The sequence below is a fragment of the Lithobates pipiens genome, unplaced genomic scaffold (genome assembly GCF_037356315.1).
Source record: "Lithobates pipiens isolate NorthernLeopardFrog02 unplaced genomic scaffold, aLitPip1_a1.2 Scaffold_3, whole genome shotgun sequence".
In the NCBI taxonomy this organism is placed as follows: domain Eukaryota; kingdom Metazoa; phylum Chordata; class Amphibia; order Anura; family Ranidae; genus Lithobates; species Lithobates pipiens.
Window position 1 is genome coordinate 204,267,066 of NW_027507790.1, and position 27,212 is coordinate 204,294,277.

The 27,212-nt window shown below is 41.6% G+C and overlaps 1 protein-coding gene across 1 annotated transcript in view; it reads left to right on the plus strand.

Moving 5' to 3' along the window:
- The window catches only part of DHX29 (DExH-box helicase 29), a 78,132-nt gene extending 74,014 nt beyond the window's left edge, over window positions 1-4,118 (plus strand). The window contains exons 27-28 of the mRNA XM_077462722.1: window positions 134-230; window positions 3,854-4,118. Coding sequence (XP_077318848.1) covers window positions 134-230; window positions 3,854-3,903 — 147 coding nt within the window. The 3' untranslated portion in view covers window positions 3,904-4,118. The remainder of the gene's footprint in view (window positions 1-133; window positions 231-3,853) is intronic.
- Window positions 4,119-27,212: the final 23,094 nt, after the last annotated feature.

Below are 27,212 nucleotides of genomic sequence, written 5' to 3' on the forward strand. Positions count from 1 at the left end.
CAGCTCACAGTGGCCTTAAGAGAGAAGTGTCTGTCCGGTGATTGTGAGCTTTCTTCTCCACGAGTAGAAGAGCCTATAGATGCAGGTTAATCCGCATTCTTCTACTTAGACTTGTTCTGTATTCTTTCTCCAGGCTCCTGTAAAGATTGCAGTAATTTTTAAGGAGTTGCGGGGTTTAATCGAATCTGTTTTGAAGAAAAAGCTGCAGAACCCCAAAATGTCTCTTGAAGGTAGGTGATCTTTTCCTTGCTACTACCAACACAGATCTAGACAGGAAGATTAAAGAAATACTGAGATGCTAACCATAACGGCACAGGTCAAATACAAACATTAAGGGGTTGTCTAGCATATCAAATAGAATTGTAATAATTAACAGAGAGACGCCACATCCAGTAAGATAGAGTGTTTAATGGTATATAGTGGCTATATACACGCCCAGATTTTCTGCAAGGGTAAATGGTTTAGTCATCAGATTTTAGCTTTAAACCTACTAAACTTAACTACAGGGAGTAGTGAAGACCTACGGATGTCTGTGTGTGTGTATATAGTTGTGAAACTTGGGTACTCTGTTGTGTAAATCTGGGGTTAAACAAAGTTGAGCTCTGGCCTATCCCCATGTCTCACTATTGGTCTGTCAGGCTACACATCACCTCAGTGATCAATAATCAGACAAAAGTGGAAAAATTTGTGATCCGAGTTTTGGAATTTTCAGAGCTCTCTAATGCAGTTATTGGTATGTACGGGCATCTGTAGGTGCCAGATACCCACTCCTGGGGCAGTTTATTAGGCCTAAAGTGACCTTGGATTTACATAACCAAAGCAGCATTCATTATGGACCAAAGTAGGGTAGCCTATGTAAAGGTAACTCAATAATGAGGGAGTTGCAGCAGTCAAGGCGAGAGATAACCAGGGAGTTAATTATAAGCTTTGTGCTGTCATTGGTTAGGAAGGGACATATTTTTGAGATGTTGCGGAGGTTGAGGCGGCAACATGCAACCTAGAATGTGGGGGCGGGTTGATTGATGTGCCATCGATCTTGACAGAGAAGTCAGGGGAAGGGGCACGTTGGGGAGGAAATATTATGAGCTCAGTTTGGATTAGATTACGTTTGAGGAAGTGATGTGTCATCCAGACTGATATGTCTCAGTAAAATAGAGATGGGTGAGGAGACTGATGAACCTTGAGGGACCCCATCAGAATAGGAAGAGGAGAGGAGGGGGTAGAATTGTAAGTGACACTGAAGGTGCGGTGGGACAGGTTGGATAAGAACCAACAAAGAGTACAGTCATGGAGACCAAAGGAATGGAGATTTTTAAGGAGTAGGTGGATAACTGTATCAAAGGCAGCAGAGAGGTCCAAAAGTAGGGGTACATAATTGGTCCCATTGGTTTTAGCCATTAGTAAATTGTTTGTGAGTTTTATGAGAGCAGTTTCTGTAGAGTGTTGACGGCGAAATCCATACTGAAGGGCATCAAGAAGGTTATTCTGAGTGGGCTTGTAGCTTAGCCGGTTGTAGACCGGGCGTTCAAGGAGCTTGGACGTAAAAGGGAGCAAGGAGATGGATCATAGATTGTTAAGACTGGTGGGATCCAATGAGACTTTTTAAGTATGGGGGTGACTAGTGCATGTTTTTAAAAGTTGGGGAACATGTGAGATAGTGTAGGATAGAGTCAGAGGGTGAATGTAGTATTTGAGAGGGATTAGAGTCCAGGGGGCAGGTGGTTAGGTGGGCATTAGAAAAAAGTTTAGAAACCTTGTCTATAACAGCAGGGTTGAATGAGGGAAGTATTGAGTGTACCTGTGGACATGGAGTATTAGGTGGAGGAGATGTCTGTACAGTGGAGATCTGATTATGAATTGTAACAATCTTATATTTGAAGTGATTGGCGATCTTCTAGGCAGTGAGTTAGTGGGTGGAGGCAGTGGAGGACAAAATAGAGAATAGTTGATGGGCACTGGATGAGGTGGTGTTCATGAGTGTGATAAAATAGGTCTGCTTGGCAATCTGGAGGCAGAAGTTTCAGTTTTGGAGGGCAGATTTATATTGATTAGGCGATCCCTGAAAACTTTTCTCTTCGGAGAAGCCTATCCTGCCTCCATCTAACAACTGCACTATTTTCTCCATTAGCCTATCCCCCACAGCTATTACCCTTTTGTATAACTTGACCCTCCCTCCTAGATTGTAAGCTCTAACGAGCAGGGTCCTTTGATTCCCCCCTGTCCTGAATTGTATTGTAATGTCTACCCCAATGTTGTAAAGCGCTGCGCAAACTGTCGACGCTATATAAATCCTGTATAATAATAATAATATTGATTAGTCTTTCTGAAATTTAGTCTAACACCACAGACACTCAAGAGCGCGGCTATGCTTTTTGACACTTCTAGTGCGGTCTGTTTACCAAGGTTGTTGTGGCTGGGCCTGATTCTTTGTGTAGTGAGGGGGAAATTGTGTCCAGGGAGGATGACCGTGAGCTGTTGTAGACATAAGTGGCTAGGTTGGCACAGGACAGGGATGAGATTTTGTCATAAAGGTTGTCAGTAGCAGAAAAGAGAAGAGAATTGTAAAGGTAGAGAGTAAAACTGACAAGGTGGTGATCAGAGAGAGGAAAAGGATTGTTGGAGAGGTTGGAGGAGTTAAGAAAAGAAACCTCACTGATCATGATGTTTTCTCTCTCAAACTAGCAAAAAATCACTAATCTTAAATAAACAAGTGATTTGTACAAACAAAAAACACTCATTCACCACTGCAGCAAAGAAGGAAATAGGCAAAAAAAGCCTTAAGAAATGAAAGTGAACAAAAAAAAGGCGCTACTTGTAGATGAAATCTGATGAACCTAATCACTTAAATACTGAAAGTGAAACAGCGCTAGAATATGAGAATACATAGCAAATATTTTAAACATAAATAAGTGTTTAAACTCTAAAACCAACATAATAAAACAAAAAAATTATGTAGAAATGGTGCATTAAAGCCCATCCTCCTTCCTGCTGCATATATATGTTATGCTGTTAAAGATGCAGCATATAGTTGATGTATGGTATAATATTTAATATGTGATAGACATTTACACAGTAGTTTGGTCCTTTGCAGTCTTTAAACAGGGCCGTTTGTTTTTCACAGTCACTTTTCAAATCACTTTCAGCGGTATATTTAACAGTTTTATTCTGGCCAGTATGATGGGAAGGCCAAATGCTGAAACTACAATTCCAGTGGTAAAAAAGTAAGCCGACTCCTGATAGGGACTGCTGGCTGCGTCGCTGTCATCGCTGTGTCTCGTGGTGATAAAGTGTGAAATGGAACTAATGACATAGGATAACTATGTGCTGCATCTTTAACAGTGTAACACATACAGTATATGCAGCAGGAAGGAGGGTGGGCTTTAGTGCACCATTTCTACACCATTTTTTTGGTTTATTGTGTTGGTTTTAAAGTTGAAACACTTTAACATTTATTGATGTTTAAAATGTTTGCTATGTATTATCATATTCTAGCGCTGCTGTTCACTTTCAGTATTTAAGTGATTAGGTTCAATACATCACCAATGCTGATCCTCCAATCATTTTCGAGTTTGAGAAAGACTAATGCTAATAGAATAAATGGGACATCCTTAAAGCTAGTGCCTAATTTAGTATATCGTTTTACAGCTTAATTTGGTTAACACATATACTGTACATTGGAAAGTTTCAGCTTGGGGCATCTTTATATTGTTTTACAACTGCAGGTCATCATGTACGATGGCGAATATGGATCAGTTTGTGGAAATCTTACATCTGGTACAATAGATCTCATAATGACGTGTTAGTAAAGTACTCTATGTATGTACCATGATAAATATATGTTCTGCTTCTACAGATGACAAGATTTTGGATATCATCAAAGAACTGATTAATACAGAAAAATAAAGGCAGCATTCCAATCCCAAGGATTGTTCTACATGGATATAATAGGCCAGCCAGTAACACAGCCATATAAATACTGCGGTAATTCAGCACTAATGTATATGATCGGTTTCTTTAATCTTTTCAATGTTGCATGCAGCGTTGATGAGAACCTTTTTGTTTATGCATTGAAGAATTTAAGACATTTATTGCATTTAAAATAAAATATTGTGCCATAATCATGTCTACAGTGTGTATGGTAAATTGTGGTAAATCGTACAACTATTCAAGAGCAGCTCTAGGCCACAAGTAAAATCGGCCATTAAAGTGCATCTACAGCTTTTAGTTATGCTGGAGCGAGAAATGGATAAAAACCCCAGCCAGGTTTTCTTTGCTCCCTGTGTCCTTTTGGGGAATTTTCCCTTTACTTCCCTCTCCCAGAGTCACAACATGAAACACAACATAATCACTCCAAACTAACAAACCTGTTTTGATGAATTCCCCCTGTTTATGTTTCTAGTTTCCCTGTACAGGCAAAGTAAAAGTCAACTTTAAAGCCCAAATTCAGGTGATTTTTTAAAAATAAAAGGAGCTAAGCCTCAATTTGGGCTTTAAAGTCGACCTGTGAGAAAATATGGGAACAGCCACTGCTAAACTATTTTGACCATGCAGGCTTCAAAGATTTCATTAAGTTCTTAGTTTTACCTGGGTTAGGGACTCATTAACCAGAAACAAAAATGTAAGGAAGGATCGGACATCTCTGTCATGTTTGTTTCACCTACCTAAAATAATGCACATACTATATCCATCCTAGATACATGGACTACAGTGGATATGTACAGTGGATATAAAAAGTCCAAACACCCCTGTTAAAATGTCTGGTTTCTGTGATGTAAAAAAATGAGACAAAGATAAATTATTTCAGAACTTATTCCACCTTTAATTGGGGGTGGGGGGGGGATAAAAAAAAATAAATAACGTGGTTGCATAATTGTGCACACCCTCTTATAACTGGGGATGTAGCTGTGTTCAGAATTAAGAAATCACATTCAAACTCATGTTAAATAGGAGTCAGTACATACCTGCCATCATTTAAAGTGTCCCTGATTAACCCAAAATAAAGTTCAGCTGTTCTATAGGTCTTTCCTGACATTTTCTTAGTCGCATCCTACAGCAAAAGACATGAGAGAGCTTGCAAACCACCAGAGGGATCTCAATGTTAAAAGGTATTGGTCAGGAGAAGGGTACAAAAGAATTTCCAAGGCATTAGGTACAATGCAACACAGTAAAGACAGTCATCATCAAGTGGAGAAAATATGGCACAACAAGAAGAAATCTGATGAGGGAGGCTGCCAAGAGGAAAACAGCAACATTGAAGGAGCTGCAGGAATATCTAGCAAGTACTGGCTGTGTGGCACATGTGACAACACTCTCCCTTCATATGTCTGGGCTATAGTTACATAGTTAGTCAGGTTGAGAAGACACAAGTCCATCTAGTTCAACCCAAAAATATAAAAAATACAATCTCATTCCGCGTACACACGTAGCAGACTATCCGGCGGACTTAGTCTGCATAGCTTGGTGTCATCTGCAAAGATGGAAATGGTACTTTTGATCCCAGACCCAATATCATTTATAAAGATATATAGTGTCTGCCTTAGGGGAAATGTATTATGGGATGAATGTTTTCTATTTATGTTCCTGGCATGTGGTTTGGGGGCAGGGTGGAGAGGGGAGGGGTGAATTCCTCCCAACAACTCTTCCTGGAAGGGGGAGTTGTTCCCTGAGTGTATACCTGTGTTTGAATAAACAGTTTGATGTTTTTCACCCTACATTGAGTTACGGCTAATGACTGGGTGAGCTAAGGGGTCTTGGATAGTGCTGGTTCTAGCCAAAGGAAGCATTTGTGGCGGACATAGTCCTGTTGAGGACGGGGGTCCATCACACTTATTTCTTAAATAAATCTGGTGTTATGGACTTACATCATGTCAGTGTATGTCGGGTAGGTCAGTGGGGGTTAGTGAATGTCAGGTAGGTCAGTGTATCATGTCAGTTTGGGTCAGGTAGGTCAGTGTATCAAGTCAGTGTTGGTCAGTGTATGTCAGGTAGGTTAGTGAATCATGTCAGAGTGGGTGGGTGTATGTCAGGTAGGTCAGTATGGATCAGTGCGTGTCAGGTCTGCACGTCATGTAGGTAATACACACTGATGATGGATTTAACATTGCTCTGTGTGATGTTCAAAGCCTGGGATATTTTTTTTATAACCTAATCCTACTTTAAACTTCTGCACAACTTTATCCCAGACCTGGCTGGTGTGTTTGCCTATATTATGCTGTTTGTTCACTAAGGTCTCTAACAAACCTCTGAGGGCTTCACAGAACAGCTGTATTTATACTGATATTCAATTACACAGTGGACTCTATTTACTATTTAAATGATTTCTGAAGGCAATTGGATCCACTAGGTTTTAGTTAGTGGTTATCAGAATAAAGGGGGCTGAATACAAATGCACGCCACACTTTGCAGATATTTATTTGTAGAAAAAAATTGAAAACCATTATCATTTTCCTTTCACTTCACAATTCTGTTCTACTTTGTGTTGGTCTATCACATAAAATACCAATAAAAGACATTTACATTTTTGGTTGTAACATGACAAAATGTGGAACATTTCAAGGAGTATGAATTTTTTCAAGGCACTGTATGTACAGTGTGCAGTCTCAGAGGTGCCCTATGCATAGAGTGCAGAGTTTAGGGGTGCAATGTGTACAGAATGCAGGGTTGAGGAGAAGGCTGCATACAGAGTGCAGGGTTTAGGGGTGTGCTATGCACAGTATGCTGGGTTCAGCCCTTTTTCACGGGCTGTGCACATCTCTCTTCCACCCCTTCTCAGCTCTGACCTCTGCTCCACTCTCCCCCATCCCCCACCTCTGCACACATCTCCCTCCACATCCCTTACCCCCCCCCCCCCCTCCCCCACAGCTTCCTCATATCTCACCTACCTGGCTCGGCTCTAGTACCTCCTGCCAGTGTAGGTGGATCCCCCATCCCACACTGCACCTGCATCTCCCTAGTCCCCACCATGAGTGCAGAGCAGGCAGGGATCTGTCAGAGTTTCTGCCACGTTCTGGCTGAAAAAAAAGCCCTGGGTGCGAGGGCAACATGACCATGGCCTTCACAGGAACTGGGTCATCAATGCTAACTTGCATAATTCAACAGGTTTACTCTCTAGCAGAAGGCATGTTACATACAGACATTGACGAAGAACTTCAACATGTTTTGCAGGCTAGTTCCTTACCCAAAAGCCCCTATTCAGGGGTGAGAACTGCTAACCAACTTTTCTTATACGGGCAAGGGGATAAGCTAACCACTTCAATACCAGGCACCTTCCCGGCCAGACCAATTTTCAGCTTTCAGCGCTCTCACACTTTGAATGACAATTACTCATACTACACTGTATCCAAACAAAATATCTTTTTTTTTTCTCACAAATTGAGCTTTCTTTTGGTGGTATTTAATCACCACTGGATTTTTTATTTTTTGCTTTATAAATCTCGGCCAAAATGTATACTTCTACATATCTTTGGTAAAAAAAAAATCTTTGGTAAAAAAAATAACCAAAATTTGTGGATATTATTTAGTCTGTGTGAAAGTTATAGAGTTTACAAGGTATGGTGCTAATCACTGAAAATTGATCACCTCTAATCACACCTGATGTACTGACGGTCTAATTTATCGAGACCCTAACAATCCAGGAAAGTACAAATACCCCCCAAATGACCCCTTTTTGGAAAGTAGATACGGTGAGTTTTTTGAAGTTGTAATTTTTCCCCACAATTCTTTGGGAATATGAAGACTGTTTGTTTGTTTTTTTTTTTTTGTTTTTTTTTTTTACACAAACTTGTTATATTAACAGGTTATTTCTCTCACACAGCATATGCATAATTGCAACTACACCTCAAAATACATTCTGCTACTCCTGAGTTTGGCAATACCACATGTGTGAGATTTTTTACACAGCCTGCCCACATACAGAGGCCCAACATTTGAAGTAGCACCTTCAGGCGTTCTACAGGCATAAATTGCACATCTCATTTCTCAACCACCTATTACACTTTTGAAGGCCCTGGAGCACCAGGAGAATGGCATTGCCCACAAAATGACCCCATTTTGGAAAGCAAACACCCCAACGTATAATCTATCTTTTGAACGGTTCATACCTTTTTGGAAGCCGATCTGACCAGATCCCAGGCTGAGCTGTCAGCCATGGCTTCTCTGTGGAGGCGGGTGCAGACAACGGAAGCACCATAGTAAGTCTAGTGATGAGTGACATCACTTCCCATTCATTTCACAGCCATTGCTGGTTGTGTCCTCTGCAGAGCTTCTGCCGCTGGAGATCGGGTCAGATTGGGCTCAGAAAAGGTATGTATACTCACTTTTTCTTTACAGGGATACATAGGTTGGTGTTAGATCGCGGTGTCTATAGATGCAGGGATTCTAGTTTTTGCATGGACTTCCACTTTAAGTCAAATGACAAAATACATTTGCCCTGGTTAATTGCTATTTTAATCTTCTACATTTATAATATAAATCTAGTATTTGGCACCCGATGGTTTCGGAAACACCACACTGACTCGTAGTTTATTTAATATCTTTCAGCAGATTATGTAATAAGATGTTAATTAAACAAAGGAATCTCTGAGTATTTGCTCTTCCAAACCGCTGTATAGTTCTTGCTCCATCTTTGGCCTGCAGTATGAAGTAACTGAAGGAAATGTGTTTACTGAAAAGTACCCAACACCTTTCTTGTACAAAGGACATTAACTGTAGCATACCTGAGCAGCTAGGTCACCCTGTTATACTCTCTGCACAGTCCTCTTTACTGACAGCTCTATTGTATTAGGCCATTGTTACACTAAAGAGTTTGAACATATTTAGGACAATAAAATAGAAACTGCAGTCTTTTTTGTTTTGTTTTTTGTACTTAATTCTAAAAAAAGATCAGCTTATTGTAAACAATCTTATCAATGTGCATTAATATTTGTTTTTATGAGTGGGTTGTGTATATATGTCGATGGAGCTGCCATATTTGCTCATTGCGTATGCAAGCTCTGTTTCCTTCTAAGTAGCACTGTACAATGTTGTCCCTTGCTGATCCCCTTTATCTACTTTAATGTCTTCAGTACCAGGCCTGTCTAAAGCTTTGTAAACACATTTTATTATTTTCAACCCAGCGAGCTGAACGGAAAAAAAAACTGAAGCGCTCGGGAGGAACCACTGTACTAACAATCCAGTGTTAGTACAGTGATCTCCCCCCGAATAGCTATTGTGTTCCGCCCCCTGCCAGAATTCACCGGTTAGCAGTCTCAGCCATTTGGCTGAGACCACTGATTGAATGCCGATTGGCAAACCTTTTTCGGTCATGCCCCTTTGACAGAAGCCGGACATCCGGCTAGCTGCTGTCAGACCGGCTTTATATATATATATATATATATATATATATATATATGCGGCCTCTCTGCTCCTGATCCTTAGCGCCGAGAGGCCACATATGTGCGCGTCGGGTAGACTCCATTGCTGCCACTGTTTTTAGAAAGCACTTGATGTTACTTCTTAAATTTAAGTGCACTACTTTTTAATAAATATTTTGTCATAATTATGGAATTACGCTATGTGACCCTCTTTTTATTCCTCCTATTTGTCAAGTATCAATCGATACTAATTATCCGCTGGTGGAGAGGCAGTGTTTACAAGTTTTGGAGAAGATCTGGATGGGCCATCCATGATAAGATCCTGACAGGTTACACTCCAGCTGCCAGTGTACATCATAAAACCCTATCGACTCATAGAACATATGTTATTTTTGAGTCCAAATATTCTGGTAAGATCATACTCTCACTGGTGGTGGTGTTGTCACACGGGTGACTATAAGAACATATCTTAATATTCAGTGGATTTGAAGATTATCAAGTTCTTGATCACTGTGGTGGACCTTTTTTTCTGCACTAATATTTATGGACTTTCTTAGTTTATAACTTTTACATATTTTCTTCGATGTATGTTGTGGTTATAATATATATCCTTTCGTCACATTTCACAATGTGTGCAGTTCAAATTTGGTAGCAACATTATCATATATAGATTTTTGTTGGTTTTTGTTACAATATTTATATATATGCACGATTTGGTTATGCGAATCTGTGAATTTTAGCGCTACACTATATGCACTTATTGTTCACATATGTGCTTGAATTGCTGTCACTAGAGCAGTGCCATGAGTGCACACTCCTGGCAGAGTTGCCGTAACATAAACAAAAGCTCCCGATCGCTGCTTGCGATTAGGAGTTTTCAGATCATGTTACTGCCGTGACAGCCAATCATGGCGGTCACGTGATCTTAAGCCCCGCCTCCTGGCATCATAAACCTCTTAAAGGGCTGGGAAGTGCCGGCACGAAGAGGTTAACATGCGTAGGAACCTTTTCTCTGTGTTTTGCTGCAGGTACAGCAGCCTATTCTAATGAATGGGTTGCTGTGCCCATGGAAATCTAGGACACACAAAACATGACAGTGTGAACCTAGCCTAACTGAACAGAGCACACTCTCTAAAGTTTAAGGAGATGAAAAACGCCTATAGTGCTCCTTGGTAGCTAGAAACCATGTGATATTTTGCCTAGGCTTTAGACTACATAAGGAAATTTGGCAGCATATTTTTTTTTTTACAAACAATATATATAATATATATAATTTTTGACCTCTTGCTGCCCAAGTAAACACACATGTGTGACAGCTCCCGGTCTATAGTAAAAACCTGGAGCCAGTGGGGACCAGCTCCCTATCATGCAACCACTGTGACATCCAATGACAGTGGTTACATGATCAGCCCGTACTTTGTGTCCCCCAGATGTAAAACCCTGTTAAAGTGATGCTGGGGCTAGGCGGGAAGGGGTTATAGACTACCTTTAGAGTAAGCCAAAATGCAATATACATTTTCATGGTCATACTATAAATATGTGCAAATTCATGCTAAAATGTATCTTCTTAGCACTACATCAATGCATTAATAAACTCCCCTAGGAAATCGGACAACTAAAATATGAAGTAAATGATGTCAGTCCTAGCAGGCCCTGCGTATATAGTAGGTGGTATTTTCACCTTTGTATGGAACCAGGGGATGCAATTCATCTATTTGTGTATGTTTCAGTCCTGAATTCTGCCCAAACTGATAGGCGGAGGGCTGCTGAATGTTCGAATTGTAGTGCATGTTAGCAATTCAGATATACTGTAGATCCCATTTGCAGAGTTTTCACTTAACAAAGAATGTATGCACTGGGATCTGTATCTGTATTTGTAAAGGGAAAACTCTACTGATTTAATTTAAAGAATAACTAAAGGCATTTAAAAAAAAAAAATTGGACAGCGTGGAGATGGATTAGAACACCGGTTATTATTACTGTCTGTGCCCCTGTCCTATCAGAAAGCTGCTATCCATCAGAATATGTAACGGAAGTGTGGTTCCGGCACGACCACCCGCACTCGTCCGCAGTAAGTCTACAGTTAGAATGCGGCAAGCGGACATCTTTTTACACCTACAGAAGTCTTGGTTTGCTAATCTGACAGAACAGTTTACTGGTAAAAATAAGTATGAAATGCAAGACTCCGGTGGGTGTAAAAAGATGTCTGCTTGGCAACTTCAGACTGTAGACTTACTGCAGACAATTGCGGGTGTACCAAGATGGCCGCAACGGACCGCCACTAAGGTTGCATTTTCTGATGGGTAGCAGCTTTTTGATAGAACACCCCTGTTATGGGGATTCACCCTCTCTTAATTTCCATGTCTACTATTCTTCTTATTAAAAGTGAAAGTAAAATAAAATCCCAAATTTTGAGCTGTCCCCAGAAAAGTAATAGAGGAGAAATCTTCCAGTGAGGACATTCGTTATAGTTACCTGGGGGGGGGCCCAAATGAATTCCCTTATTTTGCAGGGATTTCTTCTCAATTCCTGTTTGGCTATTGGGCAGGAAGTGAAATCTGGGAAACAGTGAAAAAAAATTTGACAGGTTCTATAACCCTCCCTTAATCTATCAAAATCCTACTTACCGTAACTTTCTTTTCCTGGTGCCTATCCATGGCAGCATACATTTGACAGTAGCCCCACCTACTTCCTCATTCAGGATCAGTGCCTAGCTATAAAAGGTTAACACCCACACATCAGCCCATTCCCTTTACATCGCTAGGAATGAACTGGGTGGGTTCGGTATGCTGCCATGGGTAGGCACCAAGAAAAGAAAATATACAGAAATATAATACAATTTTCTGTTTTCCTGGTGCCTCCACGGCAGCATACATGTGATAGATCAGGAACTAGCTATCAGCGTGGGAAGCTTCAGCAAATTCTATCATAAAAAATGAGTTAGCTACTGGTTTTCGGCCAAAGACAAGTGTAGCCTGGCCATATATACCATGACCTTAGAATAAACTTTAGGAACAGCAAGGTCATTTGGCTGTTGTGTGGGTGTTATCTTTTTATCTCTATACGCTGGTCCCGTGGGTGGAAATAGGCAGGGCTACTATCACATGTATGCTGCCATGGAGGTGCCAGCAAAAAGTTTTGCCTACATTTCTACTTTAACTCTGTTTTATGGATTGGAGTTCTAGGCTCAGCCTCACGTGTCTGATGATTCCAAACTATGTGGAGAGACTGGGATAGTAGTTTTGCACACAAGTCAGTGACAACAAACTTAAATCCTATCCCTGCAATGGCCAGATAGAAAAACGTTAATAAAAATAATATTAGAGAGTATACACAGACATTCATGAATTACAGTAACAACAACAAAATAATTGTTACAAATACCAGTACAGTAAAATTGTAAAGTAATAACCCCCACAGGTATGGAGGGGTACAGATGGTATTGGTGTAGACGTGGACCTCAACTAGTTTTGCGGCCTATGCCACTTCCTCAGGAGACGTCAACCTAAATATCTAAAAGAAATACAATATAGAGATGTATAATAGCTAGCAAGCAAACAATAGGCAGTGATGCTGCCAACCAAAACAAAATATTGGAGTATTGTATTAAACCAGTCCAACTCACCAGTAGTAGGCAGCAAAGCTGAGACACTCCCTCCTTTTCTTCCGTCCTTCTCCCTCCCTCTCTTTCCCCCCTCTCTTTACCCCCTCTCTTTTCCCCCCCTCTCTTTCCCCCCTCTCTTTTCCCCCCCTCTCTTTCCCCCCTCTCCCCCCTCTCTTTCCCCCCTCTCCCCCCTCTCTTTCCCCCCTCTCCCTCCCTCTCTTTCCCCCCTCTCCCTCCCTCTCTTTCCCCCCTCTCCCCCCCTCTCTTTCCCCCTCTCTTTCCCCCCCTCTCTTCCCCCCCTCTCCCTCCCTCTCTTCCCCCCACTCCCTCCCACTCTTCCCCCCACTCTCCCTCCCTCTCTTCCCTCCCTCTCTTCCCTCCCTCTCTTCCCTCCCTCTCTTCCCTCCCTCTCTTCCCTCCCTCTCTTTCCCCCCCTCTCTTCCCCCCCCCCTCTCCCTCCCTCTCTTCCCCCCCCCCCTCTCCCTCCCTCTCTTCCCCCCCCCCCTCTCCCTCCCTCTCTTTCCCCCCCTCTCCCTCCCTCTCTTTCCCCCCCTCTCCCTCCCTCTCTTTCCCCCCCTCTCCCTCCCTCTCTTTCCCCCCCTCTCTCCCCCCCTTCCCCCTTCTTTCCTTCCTCCCCCCCCCCTCCTCCTCCTCCTCTCCTCTTCTCCCCCTCCCCTCCTCCTCCCTCTTTCCCCTCCCCATCTTTTCCCTCTCAATCCATTTTCTTCCTTCTACCCTTCCCTTTTACCCTCACTATCTCACAGCCACAGACAAGCTATTTACATTTCCTCAACATTGACTCTCTCCTCTTCCTTCTTATGGACTCGCACTCCTTGTTGGAAGTATTACCGTAAATAAAAAAGATACAGGTAAGGCCCCCTTTTTTTCGAAAAACAGACAATAGCACGTTCAGATATGACAAACAGTTACGTTCATGTTACATCTTACTGCAGGTGCATTCTACCAGGAGCCACTCAATCCTCCACCGTGGTTTCACTATTCATCCAACTGCCCCATACTTTGTCAAATTTCCCTGGTATGCCCCTGCTGATGTATGTAGCCTTGTATAAAGGTGCCACCCTATTAACCCCACCCTTCCACGCAGATACAGATAGAGGATTAGGCTTTTTCCATGATAACACTATAATTTTCCTAGCGTAATAGTAAGGAACGTCAGTAACGTGCAAGTTACTCTTTTGGAGGCTAGATTGTCTACCAGTCCCAAAAGGCACTCTTTTATCGTGAGGTATATATGAATGGCGGTTACTTCCACTATACATTCCGTGACCCCCTTCCAAAATACTTGGATGTTCGTGCAGTTCCAAAAGATATGCATGAAATCAGCAGTGAGGGAACTGCACCACCAGCAAGCCGGAGACCGGGTAGGGAACATCTTCGCCAATCTGGCTGGAGTGAGATATATACGATGCAGGAATTTAAACTGAATGAGTTGGTCTCTTGCAGAAACCAATCTAGTAAAATTTAATGTCCCATACATCATCCCAATCATCCCCATCCATCTGGGGGAACACCCCACTCCACACCGCCCTACACCCTGCAAGAAGATCCCCTCCCTCCACGAACAGTTGTTTATATATTGTGGACAAGGCCTTCTCCAAAGTGTCCTCCCTCAGTAAAGACTCTAATTCACCAATTTTCAAGGTAATACCAACATCTCCAAATTGGGCATTGTATGCATATAGGAGCTGAAGATACCGGAACAAGTGAGTGTTGGGAAGATTAAACTTAAAATTTTCAGGGCGTGAAACTGTAAAAGTTTCCCACCACCCACAATGTCTTTCAGCTTCTTTATACCGAACTTAGTCCAGATAATTAGGTCAGGGTACCCACACAGGTGTGTTCATTTGGGATTCTTCCAAAGTGGTGTGTGGGGAGAAATCTTGGAGGTGCTACCCTTCTTGGTCATCGTTACCCATGCCTTACAAGTTGCACGCATGGATAACGTGAACCTATATGGAGCCGATGCGGGAGATGTGTCAGTGCCTCATAGGAACCAATTACAGCCACCTCTAATGTATTAGCGGTATCATCCTCAGGTAGAGTAAACCACCTGTGTATGAATACTAGCTGACCCACTAAAAAATACCTGTGGCTCCCACAAATCGAGTTTTCTTTTGGTGGTATTTGATCACCCCTGCGGTTTTCATTTGCTCTATAAACAAAAAAGAGCGTCAATTTTGAAAAAAACACATTATTTTTTACTTTTTGCTATAATAAATATCCCCAAAAAATATCTAAAAAAAACATTTTTTCCCCTCAGTTTAGGCCGATACATTTTCTTCTACATATTTTTGGTAAAAAAAAAATCGCAATAAGCGATTGATTGGTTGGCGCAAAAGTTATAGCGTTTACAAAATAGGGGATAGTTTTATGGCATTTTTATTAATAATTTTTTTTTACTAGTAATGGCGGCAATCAGCGATTTTTTTTTTTTTTATTGTGACTGCGACATTATGGCGGACACATCGGACATTTTTTACACGTTTTTGGGACCATTGTCCTTTATACAGCGATATACAATGCACTGATTCCTGTGTAAATGACACTGGCAGTGAAGGGATTAACCAGGAGGTGGCAGTGTAGGTGTTAAGTGTGTCCTAGGGCCGTGTTTCTAACTATGGAGGCGTGGCTGTGATTTACAGATCACTGATCTCTGCTTCAATCACAGGGAGCAGAGATCAGTTACACTTGTTGCTAGGCAGAACGGGAGATACTGTTTACATCGGCATCTCCCTGTTCTTCCTCCCCGTGAGACGATCTCGGGTATCCCCGCAGCGATCGAGTCCACAGGACCCGCAGTCGGACTCACGGGGGGACCGACCGGCACGGGTGCCGCGGGCGGCATGCACGTGACGGCATTGTGGCAATTTTAAAGGGACATACCTGCACGCCCATTTGCCTGTTTGTGCCATTCTGCTGACATACAACATCGTGCGCCGGTCAGGAAGTGGTTAACAAATTGTGAGTTCATTCTGTTCAATAATATTATTGTAAAACCTTGTCATACAGAATATGAATATACTTAAAATAATTGGAATTAAAGTGGTTCCTTAAGACACACAGAGAAAGGCTCAGCCCTGTCCCTCCTCTCTTATCACAGGCTTTGATTGATAGCAGTGGAAGCCAATGGCTCCCACTGCTGTATCTGAGCCATTGAGGAGAGAGAGGACTGAGAGATCCTTGGTTCTTGTGCACATCGCTGGACCGAGATTGGGTTTAGGTAAATATTTAGGGGGGCTGCGGGGGGAGCTGCATGCAGAATGTTTTTACCTTACTGCATAGAATGCCTTCTGCCATTACAACCACTTTAACCTGCCTCCTTGACGATCACTTTCAGCCTGCTGGAGCTTAGATTGTTGTCCTGTGAGCTAATAAAGAAAGTAGCATATACCTTGTGGTTCTAAAGTATAACTAATGTGGCAAAACATTATCACTTTAGTTTTAGATAGAGTGGAGAGGGATTGGAACCGCTATCAGTTTTAATTGCTTTCTATGCCCCCCCCCCCCCCCCCCAAGGACATTCACCCTCTCTATTTGTCCTGTTTACCACTATCATTGAAAGTAAAAGAAAATGCCAAATTTTGAGTTGTCCCCGGAAAAGTAATAGAGGGGAAATCTTCTCATCACCTGGGGGCCCCAAGGGATGTCCTTTCACTTCCTGTTTGGCTATAGGACAGGAAGTGGAGGGAAATCTCTGCAATGGGACGCAGATGGTGAAAAAAATCTGACAGGGGTTATAACCCTCACTTGCCCTATTCAAAATAAAAAAAATACAAATTTATATAGTTCTACTTTAGGCAGGACTTTTATTTGTTTTAAATGCCAAACAGCTTCACTTTAAGAAAAGCCATTTCAGCAATAAATAAAGAAGAGAGCGAACGACTTCAGTAGATATTAGCAGTGGTAGTGAAACGCGCTTCTCGCGTCACATTAATTTCATGCTGCTGTAACACAATACAATGGTAATAATCATGGTAATTACATGGTAGGTGGAAGTCTTTCAGTGACCTGAGGCACCAGTTGATGGATTATTTGCTAAATGCTTGGCTGAAATGATTTAGCGTGAAGATAAGGATGTGACAATATGCTGTGTTTGACAGTTTCTTCCTTGTTGAAGAAAACTACAAATGTCTGGGGCTGAAACATACTTAGATGCTTTGTGATAACAGCACATCAACCCAACGCACATACATACATTAGCGCAATGCAGTGTTCATTCATTTAGAATGTCACCCCAATTGCACAAAGGCAGTAATACCCTGCATTAGAAAAAAAAATTGGCATGTCTGTTTTTTAACCAGTTCCCGACCGGCGCATGACTATGTACGTCGGCATAATTGCACGGGCAGGCAAACTGGCGTACAGGTACATCCAGTTGAAATAGCCGCCCTGCCATCGCGTGTGCACCACCTGCGGTGAGCGCGCCTGCCGGTCGGGACCCCCGTGAGTTAGCTTGCGGTTCCCGCAGACTCGATTGCCAAGGGGATATCTCCGTCAGAGGCTCATTACTGAGATTGATGTTGCCGTGTGTCAGACACACTGCACCACCGATTGCTGCGATGAGCGCTCTCTCGGGAGCGCGATCGCGGCTTATCCTGCTGGACATCATATGATGCCCAGTCAGGATAACTGAATAACTGAACCACTGCCCACCCGTCATTTTGCTATAGGCCGGGCAGGAAGTGGTTAAAGGAATTTAAATTTTTTTTTTTTTTTAAGATTCATACTTGCCTAGGTGGATGCAGTATCTGTCCCCTGAGAACTGAGCAATCGAACACCACCGATCACTCGTTTCTCAGAGCTCTGTGAGAACCGTCCCCTCCTCGCTCACTGGAGCACTGCACTGAGGAGAGAATGGCCGGCTCAGACTCTTAGCGGCCTGCTGAGAGGCCAGGTGTCGGTCCAGAGATCTATTGGATCCCGACCCCATGGTTGTGATGGCGCGGAGCCTGGACTGACTTCTGTGATGTCAGCAGAGAACAGACTTCAGCCCGCTCTCTGCTGAAAATTGGTCACAGGAGTGCAGAACGAACTGCACTCCTGTGATCCAAAGGAGAAATACAGCCTTTAAAATCACTGCTCCTGTAAAAATGATCTTTTTTTAAAAGAAATGTTGCATCGATACACGTCCCCCAGAGCAGTACCTGGCCCCCATACCCTTTCTATAAGCCTTCGAAATGGGCACTTTTGATTTTTCAAGTTTGGGTCCAATAGACTTTAACCGCTTGCCGACCAGCCGCCGTCATTATACTGTGGAAGGTTGGCTTATTTCCGCAAATCGCGGTAGCTGTACGTTGGCCCCGTTACCAGCTATAGCAGGTATGCACGTGGCGGGGGAGCTGATACGTGTGGCTGGCAGTTGCGATATCCACCGGCCACCCGCGATCGCTCTTACAGAGAGCCAGAATGGGGATCTGACAACGAAAACAAACATTCTGTCAGGGGAGTACAGAGTGATTAGGAACAGCAATCTCTCTGTACTCCCAGTCGGTCCCCTCTCCCCACAGTTAGAAACACCTCCCAAGGAACACATTTAACCCCTTGATCTCCCCCTAGTGTTAACCCCCTTCCTTGCCAGAGTCATTTATACAGTAATCAGTGCATTTCTATAGCACTGATCGCTGTATAAATGTCAATGGTCCCCAAAAAAGTATCAAAAGTGTCCAATTTGTTCACTGCAATATCACCACCATTACTAGTAAAAAAAAATAATAATAAAAATGCCATAAATCTATCCCCTATTTTGTAGATGCTATAACTTTTGCGCAATATAATCAATATACGATTATTGCAAATTTTTTTTTTTTTATCAAAAATATGTAGAAGAATACATATTGGCCTAAACTGATGAAGAAATTTGTTTGGAAATCCATTGTCAACCATGGTGCCGACAGTCCCGGAAAAAAATAAAAATAAACGGAAAAACTCCGCCTCCATGGGAGGCGTCCCGCTAACTCCAGTCTTTTTGCAGTGACAGCTGTAACATATTGAGAAGGATTGCGAAATGAATGTGTATTTTCACAGGGTGACACTGTGGGTACACAGGTAACAGTGTGCCAGCATCCCAATAATGGATATATAGAAACTAAGGGATAGAAATATGGACTTTAAAGGCACACGGGTAGACCATATAGAAGTAGTTAAAAAACTGAAAAACTCCGCCTCCATGGGAGGCGTCCAACCAACTGCCGTCTTTTCGATTTGACAGCTGTAATATAGTCAAGGGCGGGGCCACCTGGTGACATAACCGGGTGACCCCGCCCCTTTTGACATCATCTGATGTCAGAGGTGGCGTGGTCACCCGTTTACATCACCGGGTGGCCCACCCTTGGTTATATAAGAGCTGTCAAAGCAAAAGGACAGCAGTTGGTTGGATGCCTCCCATGGAGGTGGAATTTTTCCATTTTTTTTTTTCTCTTGACCTTCAGCGCCGTGATTGACAATGGATTTACACTGGGGAACACTTTTTTTTAAATAAAGGAATACAATGTATCCAATATCCATTCACATGGGGGGGGGAGCAGGATCTGTTAAAGGTGGCTTCCAGATTCCAATAATCCCCCCCGCCCACCGGCCAAGGTTGTCATCAGCATGGGGACAAGGCAGGGTGCTTTGGGGTCCTTTACTTGTGCAGCAAGTTTTTTTATATTGTTAAAAGTATTGGAGTTGCCTGCCTTTAAATGCACATGAACTTTAATGACATCCCAGTCTTAGCCCGTAGGGTTCAATGTTGAGTTGGCCCACCCTTTGCAGCTATAACAACTTCAACTCTTCTGGGATGGCTGTCCACAAGGTTTAGGAGTGTGTCTATGGGAATGTTTGACCATTCTTCCAGAAGTGCATTTGTTGGATCAGGCACTGATGTGGACGAGAAGGCCTGGCTGAGGTCAGGACTTTGTGCAGGCCAGTCAAGTTCCTCCATCCCAGATTTGCTCATCCATGTCTTTATGAACTTTGCTTTGTGCACTGGTGCGCAGTCATGTTGGAACAGGAAGGGGCCATCCTGAAATTATTCCCACAAAGTTGGGAGCATGAAATTGTCCAAAATGTCTTGGTATGTTGACACCTCAAGAGTTCCCCTCACTGGAACAAAGGAGCCAAGCCCAACCCCTAAAAAACAACTCCACACCATAATCCCCCCTCCACCAAATTATTTGGACCAGTGCACAAAGCAAGGTCCATAAAGACATGGATGAGCGAGTTTGGGGTGAAGGAGCCTGACTATCCTGCACCCCAGTGAAGGGGTGATTATATTCAGGTATATTAGTGATTAGTATGACCTGGTCCTAAATTATGTATCTGTGCCAATGCATTCGAGCAACACATTTGTATCATATCATGTAAAGTATATCCATGTATTATGACATTACATGTGCTGCTATACTGTCCATGTCACACTCAGTTACCACACATTACAATGACACAAGTAAAGTCAGCTTGGCAATAAAGTATGAAATGGTGTAGTTTGAACTTCTTACCTCCAGGGGGAGTCAGAGCACTGTCTATACCACAGTTCACTGATGGGTGAATTGTATTGGCAGAGCTTCACATTGTTTGAAATGAAGTGCAATCTTTTCTTCTCTTTAGAAGACCTAGTTTACACTTCCAGTTCGACAGGGGGCGTTGAAAACAGGTGGATTAGCTACATTTTTACTGCATCCCCCGTAGCTGCAAAAGCATTAGTATAGGGGTATTACACATTCCATGGCTGAGTGGTGCACGAAAAAATTTTTTTTCCTGTTTACATGCCCCCACCTAGCCATCCTTAACAAAAGGGACTATGAAACTGAAATGATTATTCTATTGAGGACACAAGATGCATATAAAAAAAACTTCATAAAAACACAAAGACAGTATGAGAAAAAAAACGTAAACATTATATCAAACAAGGCAAAGACGAAGAAATCCTAACAAAAAAGGAAGCAAGATTTCTAGTTCCTGACTCGGCAAAAACACCGGTCATTTATTTTTTTCCGAAAATTCATGAGAATCAAACAAACCCTCCAGGCACACCAGAAATAAGTGGAATCTACTCACTTTTTTCCTGACAAGGAGAATATATTGATGGGTATTCACAGCCAATGCTATCAGAAGGCAAATCGTACTTGATAGATAGCAGGAAGTTAATCTCAGAATTTAGAGATCTCAAAGTGGAAGAAGAAGATTTTCTAGTAACAATAGACATACATTCCCTATACACTAACATAATACAAGAGGATGGAATAAGTAGTGTGAAATGGGCATTACATAGACAAACTGATCTACAGCAAGAGCAAATAAAATATATAATAAAAGGATTAAGATTGGCAATGAGCCATAACTATTTCTGGCACAAGAGTGAATACTACACCCAAACAAAGGGGGTAGCTATGGGAGCAAAATATGCTCCCAGTGTAGCAAATCTGTTTTTAGACCGATGGGAAGAAGAACAGATATACAGTGTGAGAAGAGATAACCTTAAACTATATCGGAGGTACATTGATGACATTGTGATAGTATGGAGGGGCACGGAAGAGGAACGACAGATATTTTTCGAAGACATCAATCAAAACATCTATGGGATTACCTTCACAGGAAACTGGAGTAGACAAAGTATTGATTATTTGGACCTACAGATATATAAAAACAATGGAAATTTGGGCACCAGGACTTTTTTTTAAAACCACGTACAGAAATTAGTATATTCCCACCAACAGTTGTCATCATCCACAATGGATAGGGTATATACCCAAAGGCCAACTCACGTGTTTGTACAGAAATTGTAGTAACCAAAAAGATTACGAAAAAGAATCAAACGTAAACAATAGGTTTATCGAAAAAGGATACAAGAAAAAAAGAACTGCTGGCTTTAAAACAGAAATTCAAACTGATGAACAGGGATATGATGATAAAAGGGAAGAACGAGAAGAAGAAGAAAAAAAACATATTGACATGGCCTTTCTCACTGGATACAACAAGCAGTACAAATCCCTAGAAATGGTAATAGAAAAACATTGGCCAATCCTGCAGTCAGATAAGGTTCTAAAAACCATACTACCATCAAGACCAACTTTCATTTATAGGAGAGCACCTTCCTTAAGAAATGGATTGGTGCATAATGCCCTAGACCCACCAAAACAGATACAAATATTCAAGGAGCTGAAAGGATTTTACAAATGCGGAAAATGCCTCCCATGTAGAGTTAGTAAGGAGACTAACAGAAAAAGAACAAGTTTTGCATCTATAACAACAGGAAAGGAATACAGCATCAGAGAACTAATAACATGCAACAACACTCATGTAACCTACATCATAGAATGTCCATCTCATAAACAATACGTGGCTAGAACGATAAGACCCCTTTTTGTCAGAATTTGAGAATGCAGAACACATAAACAACATAAAAAATGGATTCAATAAACACTGTATCTAGACATTTCAGAGACTACCACAGATGTGCTCCCGATCTCGTGGAAGTTTCCATAGTGACCGGGAGCTAGTGCACGCTGTCACGTAGTGACGCATGCACACTAGGAGCAGCGGACCCGGCGACGTCATCGCTCGGCGTTAGACGCCGCCCGATGTAGTCACCGGGTTGGGGGATAAAAGGAGCCACAGGTGTAATGGCTCCCTGACAGAGCAAGCAATCCATCCGGACTGACAATAGCGGTACAGCCCATACAGGTAATTATAATTATGGCTATGGTCCCTGCTTGTATTTAGCTCCCTATGAATCATGTACTTTGGGGTAACGGTGACCCCCATGTAACCAATACAATGTATGTTTGTTCTACCAGAACTACTTTGGAGGCTAAATTCAATCAAGCCCTATTTCCTGCTTCAGTAACTGAGGATTACTAACGGGGACCTGTACTCTATCAAAAAACCCCCCTCAAAAAAAGCTGTTCATGACCAACACAGCGATCCATGATTTGGATTCTAATCCGCATGTTTTGATACACACTTATGATTGCATAGGTACGCTAATCCCTCATTAATATTATAACTGATCAAAAATACTATACAATTTTTTTTTTTTTAATTCATTATCCAATTTTTGTAAATTATTTATACTCTGTTTTTATTTTTTATAGTTGGCTCTGTTTACTGAACCTCCCGTGTCCGCCCCGGAGGTGGTAAACCCCAAATGGTGGGAGCCACCCCTGCTCTATTTTCTGGCCCATTTCTGGAGTCCCCAGCGGTGAGCCGTATGCTCTGTAGTATTAAAGGTGTTTATGTATATATAAAAAATACTCCGCAAATTGTGATTTTGAGATGTCTACTGTATTATACTAATAATGTTGACAATATGTATTTAACTTTAGATCTGTACCAAGAATTTTCCTGAAGAAGCGACTTCTAGTCGTGAAACTAGTTGAAATATACGATCAACTTGGATATCAGTCACTGTACCCTGAACTTTCTTATATTAGGGTATCATTTGATTGTACAATTGTTTTTTGTTACTATGTTGATTGTCAACAGCTGTTTTTAAATTTATACTTCTTTTTCAAAATAAAAGTTATTTTATTTATATCTGTTGTTTCCATCTGGGTATCAAGATAGTCCTCGATTCCATTGGGGGGTATTCGGTTAGTCTATGGTTGGAGTAGTCCATGTCAATGCTTTCCCTACTCCCCCTGCTCCTTTTTTTACTACCACAGAAGAGATCCATCATGTATGGTACAAAATAAGAGGTCACTGGAGAGGTGAAAATAAGAAAACAAAAATCTCACGAAATGAGACTAAATGGATTTTCCAATTCGATACTTTCCAACCTGCAGGGTTAAACATAGATTATCTGTGGCTACTGATACAGGAGGTCTCCCCATAGGGACACAGCCTATATGCCTTCCATAGTACCCCCTTCAAACTTCTACACATGTGCAACTGGTAACATACAGTATTTTAACATATATAAATTACATATAGTGATTTATACTTTGGGTTTACTAATGTTTCCAAAAGCAAATAAATAATTATTAACTTTTAATGAAAAGATTCACACCTAATAGTCTGGGTTCCAACAAGTCCTCCAAAGTGGAACACATGTATATACATATGAGAGCATGATTGCACGTGCATATACGCCTGCGCGTGGACTCATGACCTATAGAAAGATATATTCCACACTTGGTACATAATGAGTCCGCACAAAGAAGTGAAATTCAAGCTCCTATAAACATAAAGGCATAGGGTTTGATCCCCCAATCATACCCTGTGCACCCCTTGTTTATAAACTGTGAGGACTTTAATTTTAGAACTAATTCTCAACATAAATGTTTTATATATTTTTTATATTAAAAAAATAAAAAATTGTTATTATTAAAAAATATTTTATTATTTAGTTTTTATTTTTCCAAAGCAATATATATATATATATATATATACACAATATTGGGGTTACGCAGTGGTGTTATTTATGGGATAGATCCCTTGTAAGGCTAGGCCTGTTTTATGGAACGAAATTGCATATTAATGTTTGGTTATAAATTTATAGAAGCTGTATACACACAATAACACTGCGCAATACCAAATATATAGGAAAAGCTGCCAACACGCTAAAACAAGGATTTTTTAGCCTAAGAAGTGTAAAATATAAAGTGTAAGCGCTAAATATATGATGCCACAACAATCAAAGTAAAACATGAAAACAAGAAAAATTGATAAAAATTAAAAAAAGTGCGACATGTATAATAAGGAGGGTATAAGAAACCCTGTACAGTGTATTCATATATCTATGAATAGATTAGTGGAGGTTAAACACAAATACTTATGTAAGGTCCATATCTTAAAACAACAAGTGCAAAAAGTACAACAAAGTGTGATGAAAGGGGAATCCAAATCAGATGTAGTCACAATTGCCCGCTGTGCGAATCCTACCACCATAAGAAGCGTAGGCTTACCAGATGAAAATGACCCGGTTAGACATATATCTAAAGGGTCACAAATCGCTTATGATTCCAAATACTGAGGCACTGGTTCAGCGTTCTGTGGTTGCATGGGTCCCCAAAAGGATGACTCTTTATATTGGACTGTATATGGTAATGGCTTTTAGGGAGACGGCTCCGACATCAACCCACACATGTAATGGAAGGATAAAGCCAGGATAGCATAATAACGGTTTTTTTTTTTTTTAATTAATAAAAATAAAATATCAAACTCACATTCCAGTAGTCAATAGCGGACATATCAGATAAAATAGGCAGTGGTAGAGTCTTACTGACGCGTTTCATCCTCTGGGACATCATCTGGGGTGAACTGCTACCACTGCTACACTGCCTTATATATGTTACATACCATAATACAAATTGGAATCAACCCCTCTGTGTCACAGGTGTCCACTTCCGGTTTAGGGGAAAATGGCGGCCGGGCATGCGTTCCACGCCTCTGTTTCATACTGTGTAATGCGTTCCACCTAAGACTTCCATATGGTCAAACCTTATATTAAAAACTATAAATCAAATTAATATATCTTAAGTCTGTATAATGACTTGAACTAAAACAAAAGAGCGATACATCTATAATGCGCTGAGCGGCAGAGATGTAGAAAGCAATCTGCTTACTAAGCCAAGAAATCGGTCTATGTGACCATAGTACTACATCACTTCCGGTGCGGCCGAAACCGGAAGTAAACAAATGTCACTTCCGGTGCGGTGAAAACGAGGCATGGATGTCCAACATCGTCATGACATCGCCTCTGGGTCAGCCGAAACTGGAAGTAACCAAGCGTCACCTCCGGAAGGACAAAAAAGAAGCCTAGATAGCACAACATCTTTAAATTTATAGCGAAAAAAAAAGCCCAGAATGCCAGGTTTGCACCTATCGCCAAGTAGTTAAAGAAGATCAGTATATGTGGGGATGGACGGACGTCCATCACTCACAAGGCTATCAATTTAAACAAACCATCCCTACATAGTGATTACCCTGTACTAACTGAATTGTACGGCGAAATTTAAATTATGGTATAAAAAGATTAAATTAAACTAAAAAAAATAAAAAATTATTAATCTCTTAATATATCATAACTAGAAAATGGATGAAAAAAAGGGGGACTGTTGCCTAGCGTTCTCCCACTAATCTCCCTCAGGTATATATACTAATACAATTGGTAAATGTTTCCAAAAGTTTTGATAAATAAAAATTATTTTCCCACAAGCCAATTTTACGTGATCCATGAAATGTCCACTGAAGTGACACACAAGGGTGGATACCACACAAAAAAAAAAAAAAAAAAAAAACCCACTGTTCACAAAAATATGTTTCAAGATTCGTCAATAAAGGCATTAATATCCCACTCCACGTTCATGCCGAACGGGGAGTGGGATTGAAGCTCATAAATCCAGTACGTCTCCAACCTCGAGACACCTCTTGTGAGGGCCCCCCCTCCCCACAGTGGAGTGTATCTATCAATCACAATAAACTGTGAACCTTCTGGGTCACTGTTATGAGATTCCCTGTAGTGTCTTGGGACCGTATGTTTGGATTCTTTGCTCTTAATAAAAGAAATATGTTCACTAACTCTAATAGAAAACGTTTGTGTAGTGCGGCCGACATATTGTTTCCCACATGGGCAGGTGATTAAATAAACTATATATCTGGTTTTGCATGTACAGAAAGACTTTATAGAATATCTCTTATTGGTTACTGTTGATGTAAACTCAACAGTCTTCTGTTTACGGTACCTAATATATTGTGTTGACACACAATACATTTTTGCAGGGAAAATACCCTACAAGGTTGTGAAAGAAGGTTGGACGGATGGGTGGATTAATAATATTGGGTGCTATTTTGCTTTGCAATGATGGAGCACCTCTAAAAAGGACTCTAGCCCTATCAGGTAGTTTAGGGCCTAAAATGGGATCATTTTTAAGAATGTCCCAATGTTTATTGAAAATGGTTTTTATTTGTCTATGTTTAATGTTAAATCTAGTGAACAAAGACCATTTAGGGCCGTTTCACACAGCGGGCGATGCGAGGCGACACGACTCGCCTCGCCTCGCTCCCGCAAGTCGCCCCCGTTCTGTACAATGGAACCGTTCTGAGAGGAGCGACTCGAGTCGCTCCGACTCAGAAAAAAGGTTCCTGTACTACTTTCGGGCGACCTCGGGGCGACTTGCATTGACTTCTATACAGAAGTCATTTGCAAGTCGCCGCCGAGGCCGCTGCAGGTCGCGGCGAGGCAAGTCGGAGTCGCCTCACCTCGCCTGCAGTGTGAACCGGCCCTTAAACTCGTCGCCAGTGGCCCGAGGGGTTTT